This window comes from Phaenicophaeus curvirostris, chromosome Z, assembly GCF_032191515.1.
Source record: "Phaenicophaeus curvirostris isolate KB17595 chromosome Z, BPBGC_Pcur_1.0, whole genome shotgun sequence".
Classification (NCBI taxonomy): domain Eukaryota; kingdom Metazoa; phylum Chordata; class Aves; order Cuculiformes; family Cuculidae; genus Phaenicophaeus; species Phaenicophaeus curvirostris.
In genome coordinates, this window is record NC_091431.1 from 1951105 (window position 1) to 1963509 (window position 12405).

The 12405-nt window shown below is 40.3% G+C and overlaps 1 protein-coding gene across 2 annotated transcripts in view; it reads right to left on the reverse strand.

Moving 5' to 3' along the window:
• The window catches only part of MCC (MCC regulator of WNT signaling pathway), a 215324-nt gene that overhangs the window by 27974 nt on the left and 174945 nt on the right, over positions 1-12405 (reverse strand). For both annotated transcript variants that reach the window (XM_069880563.1, XM_069880564.1), the window contains 6 exons: positions 9878-10024; positions 9462-9551; positions 8641-8789; positions 6694-6834; positions 5401-5501; positions 2694-2877 (listed from right to left, as the gene is read on the reverse strand). In XM_069880563.1, coding sequence (XP_069736664.1) covers positions 2694-2877; positions 5401-5501; positions 6694-6834; positions 8641-8789; positions 9462-9551; positions 9878-10024 — 812 coding nt within the window. The remainder of the gene's footprint in view (positions 1-2693; positions 2878-5400; positions 5502-6693; positions 6835-8640; positions 8790-9461; positions 9552-9877; positions 10025-12405) is intronic.

Below are 12405 nucleotides of genomic sequence, written 5' to 3' on the forward strand. Positions count from 1 at the left end.
TCCTGCACCAGTTTTACACACTGCCAGGGTTCTTTAAGACAAATGAAAACCATTAAGCCTGCAGGAGCAGCTAGAAATCCACAGCCTCCTTTCCTATCTCCGCTTGGATTGCTATTGTAATGGAAAAGGAGAGGAAATGGAAACAATGAGCATCAAAGAATCACAGGGGGCTGGAGGTCTGCAGCAGCCATGGGATGTCTGTCTGGAGCAGCAGGGAGCCAAGGGGCAAGGGAGCATGAGATGGTTAATAGAGCTGGCAGCACAGGCAGGGTAACTGCAGAGAGCAGGAGCAGAGTCCTAGAGAGAAACAAGAAGGACCCAGTGCGAGGGAGGGGGGACAGTTAAAAGACAAAATCTTTAAACCTGAAATAGAACACAGAACTGATATAAATACAGAAAAGCATATGCCTTTCGAATCCAGTTTTCCCATCTGTGGTCTGGCACGGCGTCTCGTGTCTGTAAGCTGAAGAGGGGATGCCTCTATTTTGAGGCACAGGAAGGAGAAATCTGAGAACACCTCTACCACGTACCACCTGAACACAACAGGACGAAACAAGAGAAGATTTGTATTTCTTGGAGAAGCTAAAGTTTCAGAAATATTTCCCCTGATATGTATGTTCAGACAAAGACAAATTACACTGCGTGTGGGGGAGGGGAGAGGAACAACCATGTGTAAACGATGATCGGATCAGGATGCCAACATGACAAGTTCCTGACTTGCTGTGAGCCCTTCGGGTGAGCGAGAGAAGCTTTTCTCCCTCATGTTCCACATATACTAAAACAGACAATAACAGTTATCTTATTCAGTACAATATCTTGCTCCGTGTCAAAAAAAATTATTCTACAATGATAATGACTCAAGCTAAAACTCTCTGTTGTACTCAGAAGCATTCACATCTGATTTTTTTTTTTTATTTCATGACACAGTTTATACTGATGAAATTTGAAATTCTATGCCATTTTAATTGTGCTCTGCTGAAACTTTATCTACTCGGCTAACACATTATGCGCACACACACACACTGCCACAGCTGACAACCAAAAATTCATGGTAAATAATGAGCATGAGGGTTGATTTTCCTCCCCAAATGCACACACCTCCTCTGTTATACTTCCTCTGAAAAAAACAAAAATGATTTTCAAGAAAGCAGGGACTGTAGAGACTATATTCTTACCAAACACCCTCAGTGAAAGTCTAGGAGAACAAACCCTAAACCAGGCACGCTAACTCCACCCCCTGCCAATTTTCCCCTGTCAATACTGGAAACAGTATGAATTGTTTGCAAGAAAAAAGAAAAATGCCTTGACTAGATACCAGATATATCACAGGGAAGGAAAACACTGAGATAGTTATGAACAAGCAAAAATGACCCTTTCAGACAACAGAATAGAAAACAAGCTCAGCCTAATGAGAGATGCTGCCACGTGCGGCCACCTCGAACACGTTCACACGCAGGTGTAGGTATGGCACAAGGGCAAACAGACTGAGGCAGGTAAAGTAACTGAAACAGCTTGGTGCAGTTCCTTTCCAGGGCCACTAAATGCTTTCTGTACAATGAGTGATCAATATGCTACTAGCACACGTTGATTTCCAAACAAAGATACAGTTTCCTTGGACTGAAAGGGCGCCCTAAAACTTCTTTGAACAAATTATTAAAATCTACTTCACATTTGGACCCCTTTTTCCTCAGGTAACCTTTTTGCTCCCTTTTCAGCTATTTCATGCTAGTCACATGGCAGGAAATAAGATCCTTTGGAGGAGACATCAGCAAGAAGAGGAAATGATATAGTACTAAAATAAACTTCTAAATGTGTCAAAAAATTACAGCATTTGAATAAAGAACTGGCTCAAAAACTGCATTAAAATGAAGTTTTAGAATGAATATGAGAAACCAAAATAACTTTTTTAAAAAGAAAAATTTCCATCTATATTTATCCAGGATGGTTGCCAAATCGGTATCTATAAACAAGCACATATTCAATGCAGAGTACAATTACACTGCAGGCAGGCAACCACTCAAAATTAAGCTGGTAGCAGATGTGTTTGAACTGGAACACTTCTGTAATAATAGCTCATATAAGTTTCATTATTTTATACATCTTCAGAAAAACTGCAATATCCAGCCTTTCCTGGAAGAAACTGCTCTGTCCGTCATGACATTCATTTGTTGGTCCATGTGTGAAAGAATAGTATGGGAAGGAAGAATTCGGATGGGTGCAAAGGGGAATTGAAAAGGGAGAGGAAATGGTTTAAAATGAAATGCCTGGATTTGTAACAAGTAGAAAACAATTCTTGAGAACCCCAAAACGCTGATGGAATCATAATTCCGATCTCTAGTTCTCCGTATGTCTGCGTGGTCTGCATACAGTAGATATGAATAAGATGCACGCGATTTGAGCTCAAATAAAACACCAAGAAGGTCACTGAAGTAAAACAAACATAATGGGTTTGCCCTTTATGAGGAAGATCAAAGTTCAGAGTCAACCATTTCCCACAAATTTATACAAAATCCTTGGCTGGTGTTGCTCGAATTCTAAAGACAACTAGACCACTCAAGCGTGGTGATTCATAAATAAAGCAAAGAAGCCAGTGGATTGAGGTGACAGAGGGAGTTCAGCAAATACAATACAACATAACTTCTGGTCTGAAATCAAACACCAAGGGATTAGGAGAGCAGATGAGCTGCAGTTACCTTGTGTGGCTGTTGGACGACAGGCTTTCCCAGGGCTGCACGCTGCAGCCGGTGACTGCATAGGCTCCCCCGCAGCTCCCGTCTAGTTTCATCAGCAAGGCTTTTGCTGCATTCTCAGCTGTCTTCCTGCAGTCATGAGCTCTCTGAAGCATCTGAGTGATGTTTTCATCACCTGTCTGGTCCCCTAGTTTTCAAGCAAAGAATCTGTTTCAGAGGTTTGAGGAGGGTGAGATAAATTAAAGGAAGAGTACAGATGCTTCTACCCAATCTCAGTCTATACCAAGACTATGGTAATAAATTACCAATTTGTGATGTAAAAGCAACTTCACTTCTATGTTTCAGTGGTAACTGGGCTACTGGCTTGAACTTATCTCCCTCCCAGACACAAGATCCAGGTACTTGTTGCTCTGGGGACATTGTAGGTGATGTATTATCTTAGCTAGCTTGTCTGTAAGAGTGTGCAATGTGCATTAGGATTACATTCGGATGCTCAAATTAACAATATACTGGAAAGGCCTCAGCCTAGATTACCACTCTTACTCCAATCAGTTCAGGGCTGTTTCACAGTACAGTAATTTCCAGTGCTTTTTCTCACAAGCACCTTTATCTCAAGTCTAACGTTTGCCAGAATACCTTCCTCAAAAGATTCCCTTTTGAGCTAGAAGACTTGCCTTACTGCTTAGCAGCAGCCTTTCAGAGTTTACAGTCATGCATACTAAATCAAAAGAAAACTAGCACTGGTGTCTATTAATTAGCTATAATCTCTAGTGGTCATGCAGCACCTATGCAGCCGTTCAGCCATCCCCTCCGCAGAGGCAGGACCGAAACCACCACTGTCACTGTTCTTGCAGACCTAACACCAGCTGCAGTCAGGTCGTTAAAGCGAGATACGTCAGTGTCTACGTGCCTGAACAAAGCTACGGTACCTTCGTACTCTGCCAAACACAGTGCAAAGATGTCAGGGAGCGTAACCCGCCATCCCCCCATTTGCTCTATGTCAAATTTTTTGTTTCATCCTTATTCAAGTCAAAGATCAAATACCCATGCTTCACACTTGCTACGTGAAGTGTGTGCACTAGAAATAACGTAAGTGCTGATGAAAGGGAGAACGTTCTGTTCAGAGCAGCTGGACACGCTCAGCTCTACGTGATGAAGAAGCAACTCCCATGGATTTTCCACTCACAGATGTTGATAGAAAAGTTGGCCGATCTTCAAACCAAAAATATGCTATTTTATCTAGGTGTTTTAATCAAATTTCATGGTGAAGTAAAGGCCCATGAACAACTTCCTCCAGCCTGTGTTATGTAATGAGAGATTGGCACTACTCCTATTACAGGGCTGTAACTGATGATACTGTAATTAAGAGCTGCAGACAGACACCGATACAAAAGCTAAACTACACTCTCTTTCATAAAATACATGTGAGCTGAAACCCTACTCAAACTCAAAGTACTTCTCCCTTTTAAGATTTCTCTGTGATATCTATCTGAATAGAAAATCTGAACATAAATGCAGTTTTGCTGGCCACAGATCTCTGCCAGCAGAAAAAGTCCCTACTGCACCGTGAAAAGCCCACAGCTTGGGAGAGAGGTGTATGAACATCTCAGACATCCACCCTAACGTTTAGTGCACAGGGCACGCTGCAGAGGCCAAGGCAGGTACACGAGAGTCTGGTTCTTGCGCCAGGAGAGTCTCAGTCAAGAGGCTGACCACGTCGGTCCCGTGGCTCTAAAGCCAGATGGTCACTTTGTCTATATAAGCTTTTCACACTTAAGGGATTCCTGAGATGCTAGCACTACAATGCAGTCTCAACGAGACAGCTACTATGCCTCAGCATGGCATGAAGAGCTATTCTACTCTCTCTGAAGGTTATCCCTCTTTCTGCTTGAAGATTACTACATCTACCTTCTCCTATCAGGAAAAGGAATAGGACTACAGAACACAGAGTAATGTTCATTGTGTAAACACTTCTTTTCCATCACAAAAATGGAGGCAGCACAAATGTCAAGCTCCAAACGCTTCTGAACTGTCCAGTGGTTCATGCCATTACTTAGTGAGCAACATTAAAAAAGCAACGAGACCTAGCCACAAGATTAACCATCCACAAAATATGAAAAACCCAGACCATATAGGGTAGCCCCTCTGACAACACAGTAAAACATAAGATAGAACGTTTTAAAATTTCAGAGTACAGGTAAAATGTGGGGTGAAAACCTAGAGTATTTCTTTTTTGTTTCTGCTCTTTTTTGTAACTACTCAATGCTATAATTTTTTGTACTAATCTTTTCACAGATTATTCTCAGCTTCTAGGGTGGTCAGTGTGCTGATTCAAACAAAATCTGTACTTGCAGTTACCACAGCTGCACGGCCCTGATCACATATGGTCACGAGCATTGTTTAATAATTCCACTCTGTCCCGTTGCACACCTATAGCAGCCTCACCACTACCAGAACAGGCAACACCTTGTGATAGTTTATACAGGTTAACTTAAATTGCTGGTAAATTTTATGACTTAATTCCATGCTCTTTTTCTTATCCCATACTTTTTGGGAGTGTAAAACAATTTAATTAGTTAAAAAAAATAACAGACAGGAGAGCATTCTTAAGCGATGGGTCATGGGATGATTCACTATCTCAAGTAACTCTAATGCTAACTGACATGTGAAAAAGAAAACATTTAAATAAAGTGATTCATTGATATCTTACCAACAGAACCAACACCTGCAGCTCTGAACTGCCCCAGAATGAGACTCTGTTCACTTTCTGCCAAGGCCAACAGCAGCTCATATGCTTCTATGCATTGTTCACTGAAAGAGAAAATAAACCACAAAACCTCAAAATAACACAAAATATACCTGAAATTTAGAGAAGAATACCTTTAGCAGCAACAACAAAAAAAAAAGGTAATGAACTGCATGGTTCTTTGCTACTTATCCAGCAGTGGGGAATGACATAGCTCATGCAGTTTCTATCACAAGCATTCAATCCTCTCTCCTTCTTTCTCTCCATCCTGGGGTGGCCTCAAGTAATTCAACAAGGTAGAACAGAAGAGAATGACGTGATGTGAAGTGAAACCCAGAAGCATGTTTGACACAGTCAAGAACCCAATAGTGCTTGACACGATCCCTTTGAGAAACCTTTTCCATACTGTCTTGCTATACAAAATACAGTATTCTATATGCTAACTGTACTATACAAAGTATAGTAAGAAGAAAAGACAAGAAAAAGACTTGATGCTCTGCCCTGGCTCTAAGATTTTCCTCCTTACAATGCAATAACCTCTAAATACAGTTGTGAGTCACTCATTCCCGCTGCATGCTAATGTTTTTGAAAATATATACATTAGTATACCTAATTGCAATTTGCATTTCCTTGTAATTTGCTCAAGGCTAATAGTTACAGAATACATTCCTTAAAAGGCACACAATTTGTCTTACGACAAGAATTGCCTGTTCCAAATTAGTTGCAGTTGAAGGAGTTAAACATCACCACGTCTTGCATATAGTTTAAAGCATATTTAGATACTTGTAACTGAATACCAAGCAATTCATCTACAATTCCAACTGTTATAGCATAAAGTCACTCTCAGTTATGTGGAGTACAATACAACTTCTTGGTCTTCTGGTCTTATGAAAGGTGCCAGCCTAATATAGAGAACCTGTATCTTAAAGACCAGATATAGCAGACAGTTTGACTCCACATACGATCCCTAATTGAAATGTCAATTCACTATTTATAAATGAAAGAAAAATCTATATATTTCTATTAGATCACGTTTACTACTGCCGGTGAACTAGGACTGAAATACACATGTATCGATAACTTCAGTTCTGTAGTTTCTCAAGTAGTTTGACCAAAGGGGCAGTAGTTTCAGGGAGGAAACAAAAAGAAGAAGTAGTATTATTATGGCACACCGACAATATCACTCTCAAAGACTTCTATGAAGTCTACTCTGTTTCCTCTTTTTCTGTCCGGGTCACCCTCTGTGTAGGTACCTACCTGTACTGCAGCGCGAGCCTGAGGGCTGTGGCGTTGGACTCGTACTTCCCAACAAGCATGCTCATCCTTTCAGCATTGCTCTTGCACTCTTCCAGTGTTATTGTCAACAAGTCATTCTGGGATTTCAAGTGCTCAATACGGCTGTAGAAAAGGAAGTAATTTGCAACCTTCAAGCTTAGCTTGCAGACACTGTCCTGAAAACTCTAGAATAATCATAATTTAAAATAACAAACACCATTTGGTCTACACAAGGTTTTTAATGAAAATGGTAGAATCTATCTGTTCCATACCCCACATCAAGAGCCAAGAGGTCAGTTATTTCCCTTAGCTTCTTCTTCTCTCCTTCCTATAAAATGTAATCACCCCTGTGCAACAGCAGCAAGCAGAAAGCAGTAACAGGCTGCCCAGGGAGGTGGTTGTGTCCCCATCCCTGGAGGTATTTAAAAGATGGGTGGATGAGGTGCTCAGGAACAGGGTTTTGTCGTTGATAGGAATGGTTGGACTCGATGATCGAAGAGGTCTTTTCCAACCTGGTGATTCTATGATTCTATGATCATGAAGGACAGTTTCATTTTAAACTTTAGTTTTTCTGCCTCCTTTCCTCACTTCCTTCTACCATATTTGCTTTGTGTTTTACGTGGCATACTCATCAGTGCAATGTGTGGGTGTGTGTAGGGATCATGCAGCTGCATGAATGCCTCCTTTCTTTGGAACATCCAGAATAAATGTTTCACCTGAATTAGTATTTTGGTTGCGATTAAAGAGGTGGCTTCCAAAATATGAACAAAGTTCAAGAGAGGCAACAAAACGTCCACAAGTTCTGCCAACAGTCAAACAGAAGCTAATATCAGAACCTAAGTAAGTGTCATATTCTCAATGAGGTTGACGCTGAATCTGAAAATGAGGCTTCAGAATGTCACTATTACTGCTCATTCTCACTGTTCAGAACTGCACTAGGCATCACTATACTTCACCTAATTGTAGGAATTGGACATAAAACAAAAAACAGTCACATTATTTCATAACTTGGAACTTTGGCCAGTAATGAAATGAGCCATCCAGAACTACAAAATCACAACAAACGCAAACAGAAGGAGAAGGGCTAATATACCACTTATTCAGTGACCAGAATAAAGCCCTGACTTTCCCAGCTGCTGGAACTCTCTGATGCTTCACCTCTTATATCTTCTTTGACACTTCACCTCTTATATCTTCTTTGACACTTCCTATAAGGGTACATGTTGTCAAAGCATAACTATGCAGCGCACAGAAAAAAAGAAAAAAAAAAGGAAAAAGGAGAATAAAAGGATCACATTTTGCAGCACTGTAAAAGCATGAGCTACAAATAAAAGAGCTATTATACTGATCAGACTAAATTTGAGATAGCTGTTGGGAAGAGAGAACTTGGAAGGAAACATGCTGAGACAAGATTCTCATGTTTCTGATCCACGGTTTTGATTTTATGTGCCAAAGATGACATGATGCACTGGTTTTGATAGCAATATTTTGCTTGTAAACAGAAAGTTGCAGTCTTTCTTCTGCATACAGAAATCTACTTACTGGTAAATATGTTACACCACCACACAGTATACTCATAAATATATGAATATAGTGCAGTTAATGCTGCAATTCTGCTTCTTCAGAACAAAACAAAGCAAGCTAATTCCAGAACGATGGAGAATGAGTTATAGGAATTCTTATTTCTCACAGTGATGTGTCTTACAAAAAAAGATGCCATGTCTACCTAGTCCAACACAGAGAAAGATCGAACTGTCTTACTAATGGAATGTATCCTCAGCATACAATTCAACTCTCTTTTCACTGACTACATTCCATGTTTATCTGGAGCTGGGAATGAACTGAGTAGTGTTCAAAATGGATAAAAAATGAGTAACTTTAGCTTTAGCTTAGACAATACGTTGGAGCATCTCTAATTTTTCAGCTTACCTATTTAATCTCTCTGTCTCCACTTCAAATTCTCGGATTTTACTCTCAGAGATAGCAGATCCATGTGAATAAAGAGTCTGGAAGATTTCCTGGATGTTCGAGCAGTCTTGGAGGGAATGTGCCAAATGTTCAGCCACGGTGCTAGACACCTGCACGAGGCAGTTAATAGATCACTGCAAAGAGATAACCACTAGACTCTTCCCATAGGCAGTTAGTCTGCATTGAGAGCTGCATTTGCTTGCTTGCACCCACTTCAAGGCATTCATTATTCAGTTTTTACTATGAATTTTACATTGAATAGAACATTTACAAGTTTCCATTTTAAGAAGTTACTCTGATTTAAAATTCTGCCAATCAAAGGGTGAAGCACATTATTCCATCATACATAGAAAAACCTAATATGAAAGTTACTTACTTTCTTGAAAGCTTAGCGAAAGGTCAGAGCCGAGTTCTTCCGTGAAACAAACATTAATAACGGTGTTATGGATTTACATTGGCATTTCAAAGCAGAACAAGTTCTCTGCTAACTGGAAGTTGTGAAATGCAACTGAGCAGTCTTTCCTTGGAGAATAATATTTTAGAGGAATTGACTCCAAAATCATCCTCTTGAAGTCACTCAGAGAATGATTTCCAACCCCCAGTTATGAGAAAACAGGACCTTAATAGCAGGTGAAGTATTCTCTGTGGAAATATTTCTCTCAAAATAACTTTTTAAAGCATTTTAAGTTAAGTCACATATTAATTTAGTAAGAATACAATGCTGCTTTTAATGAAACATGAGTCATCTTCAGAAGGTAACATGCATGCACATTAATCCTTACCCCTATGCTGCTGATTTCCGACCCTAAGACAGGTCTATCAGACGATGAAGACTCTGATCTTGTCTTTGACAACTTCACTCTTTCAGCAATCTGTAAGTCAGAATGCTGTGCAGGTTACACAGGAACTCACACTCCACAAAGACCACACAAGACACATTTGTTCACTAGGGATACTCACAAACCTGCAGTAAACTACTGTAAAACGGACACCTGTGTGGTAACTGAGAGAATTACAGTCACCACTGCCCAATTCCTTTCTGCAGCTCAAGCTCATGCTTAGGACACCACAAAACTCTGCAGGGATGCTAGATACTTCCCAGTTAATCACATGCTGAAATTAACAGCAGCTGTGCAAAATCAATCTGCTTCTCCCAGAAAAGGCGAAGCATTAATTACCACAACGTGCAATAGCTCACCTTGGCTATGGGAATGTCATTGCTGCTGCTGCTGGTGCTCAGCTCTCCCGTGCTGGGGTTAACTGGTCGATTGGCAGAGGTGAGACGGCTTGGGCTGGACGGGCCTGTTGCCTGCACGCTCTGCAAACGCGTTTGCAGTTCCCGAACCTACAGCAGAACAACATAACATCTGGGGTCAGGTTTCTGGGTTATTTTTTTGGCTTATGGTTTAAAGGGTTAGGAGATTTTCTCATTGTCTAGCCAAGCCTAATTGCTTCTGAACTGAGCGTAGATATATTTCATCCTGCGGTGCCACAAACTTTTCATGCAGGGAGCAGGTGAATGGAGATTGCTATAGAATCATAGAATCACAGAATCACCAGGTTGGAAGAGACCCACCGGATCATCGAGTCCAGCCATTCCCATCAATCACTAACCCATGTCCCTCAGCACCTCGTCCACCCGTCCCTTAAACCCCTCCAGGGAAGGGGACTCAACCCCCTCCCTGGGCAGCCTCTGCCAGGGACCAATGACCCTTTCTGTGGTTGTTGGCAGTTTTTAAACTATTTGCAATGTGGAAATGCACAAATGTAATGCTGTAATGACTCAAAGTTTCAGTTTGTTTTATAGAGCCCCTTCAGTGCAATTGCACTCTATGTACAAAAAATATTCTCTCCTTCATGAAGATAATGCTCCAGCCTAAGATGATGATACCTAAACAAATCAAGTGAAGATCCAGCTGTTAATGTAAAGCTCCAGTGTTGAAAAACTTTCAACATAAATATACCACAGGATGACTTTGTACAAGAAAAAAGAAATTAAAATGTTAATCATGCTTCCAAAACTGCAGTTCAGTAAAGGTACTATGCGGTGCATAATGTACAGTCAAAAAATACCTGCAAAGAACCCAACAGTCTTGCAGAAGGTCTCTGTAAACATATATTGCAAACACTGCAGAGCCCTCATAAGAGATTAGATACTTGTAGAACTGACGTCAAAAGACTTTCAGGACTAAAGGTTAAAAAAAAGTCTGCAGAGCCAAACTATACTGTACAAACTGAGCTAAAGACCATAGTGTTTACCTTGGAATAATTCTTAACAGACAAAGAATAAATGGTCTGCATAACACAAGAATTATGCCACAAGGTAAAGTTACAGAGCTCATTCTTACCACACAAAGAGTGTGAGATGACAGAAGCGGGAGAAAACCATCTGAAGAGGAAATTTCCCTGAAAACAGAGTGTTTAATATACAAGCTTCTAAGCTGATTTTGCTGGAATAGTCCATCTGCAAAGCAGCATTTCTCCCAGAAGTCCAGTGGAAGAAAAGTTCAGTCCATTTGATATCCCTCTATACCATGAAACACAACACTAATTCCTATTCTCTAAAACAAGGTGGGATTTTATACTAAATACAATACATTCACACAAAGAACTGATTAAGCAAGCTGAAATCCCTTCATCAAAAAAAATACAGAAATTAAAGTTGCATTAATGCTTAAGCTCTTCATCTCTCGGCTCACCGAGGGCACGGCCAGTGGTTTAGCAGTCAGTATGTTCTCTGCACAACATCTACAGATCCCCTTGACCTACTGCACAGCTCAATCTGGAACTCAGTCACTGCAGCAGTATCTTATGCCTCCTACAATCTGCTACTGACATGAAGGGTACCCCTACCTCTGCCTCAGTTGCATGCAAAGTGAAGGTCAGGTTCCCTGAGAACTTACTCTCAAAGTAACACAATTTTTAGAATGTGCAAATCACAAAAAAAAAAAAAAAAAGAAACTATGTGTTTTACATATTGGAGCAGAACAATTTCATGTTACTAATAAAAAGCTGTAGTTTGCAACAGTAAGAACACATAAAGGCTAACTGCTCTACTAATGTTCAGTCATGAAGGAGTCCTGTATCTTAAACAAAATGAACCCAAACGACTCCATTGATCTCTGTTCAAAAAGAAAAAAAAAGATAAAGTACACAAAACCTCAAATAAAATTCCCAATGTTTAAAGTACCTTGCTGAAAAATGGATATGGGTGCCTGCCCCAGAATTATACATCTTAACTGAGATTACATCACGAAGCTAACTGAGCAGAAGGTATAAAGTGCACATTCATAGCATGTATCTTCTATAAATTTGCAGCTGAGGCTTCCTTTGTTCAAGAAGACATATATCAACATGGGTAGAGCTGCACTAATGCAAACCTGAAAGACAGAAGGGCTCTACTGATGCAAACCAATTATTTCAGCCTGCTGATATTTGTACTGTACTGACGGGTGGACGAGGTGCTGAGGGACATGGTTTAGTGATTGATGGGAATGGTTGGACTCGATGATCCGTTGGGTCTCTTCCAACCTGGTTATTCTATGATTCTATGATTCTATGATACTACAGAATCACTACGATTCTATGGCTAACACTGAAAAAAAACCCAAACCCCAAACAACCCAAAACTTCATCCAATTAAAAATCACATTTGTTACTATTTCTTTTAACCTGGGCTGTTCCAAACTAAATTCCCCAAGTGCTTAAGTTACACCATTGCTTAAA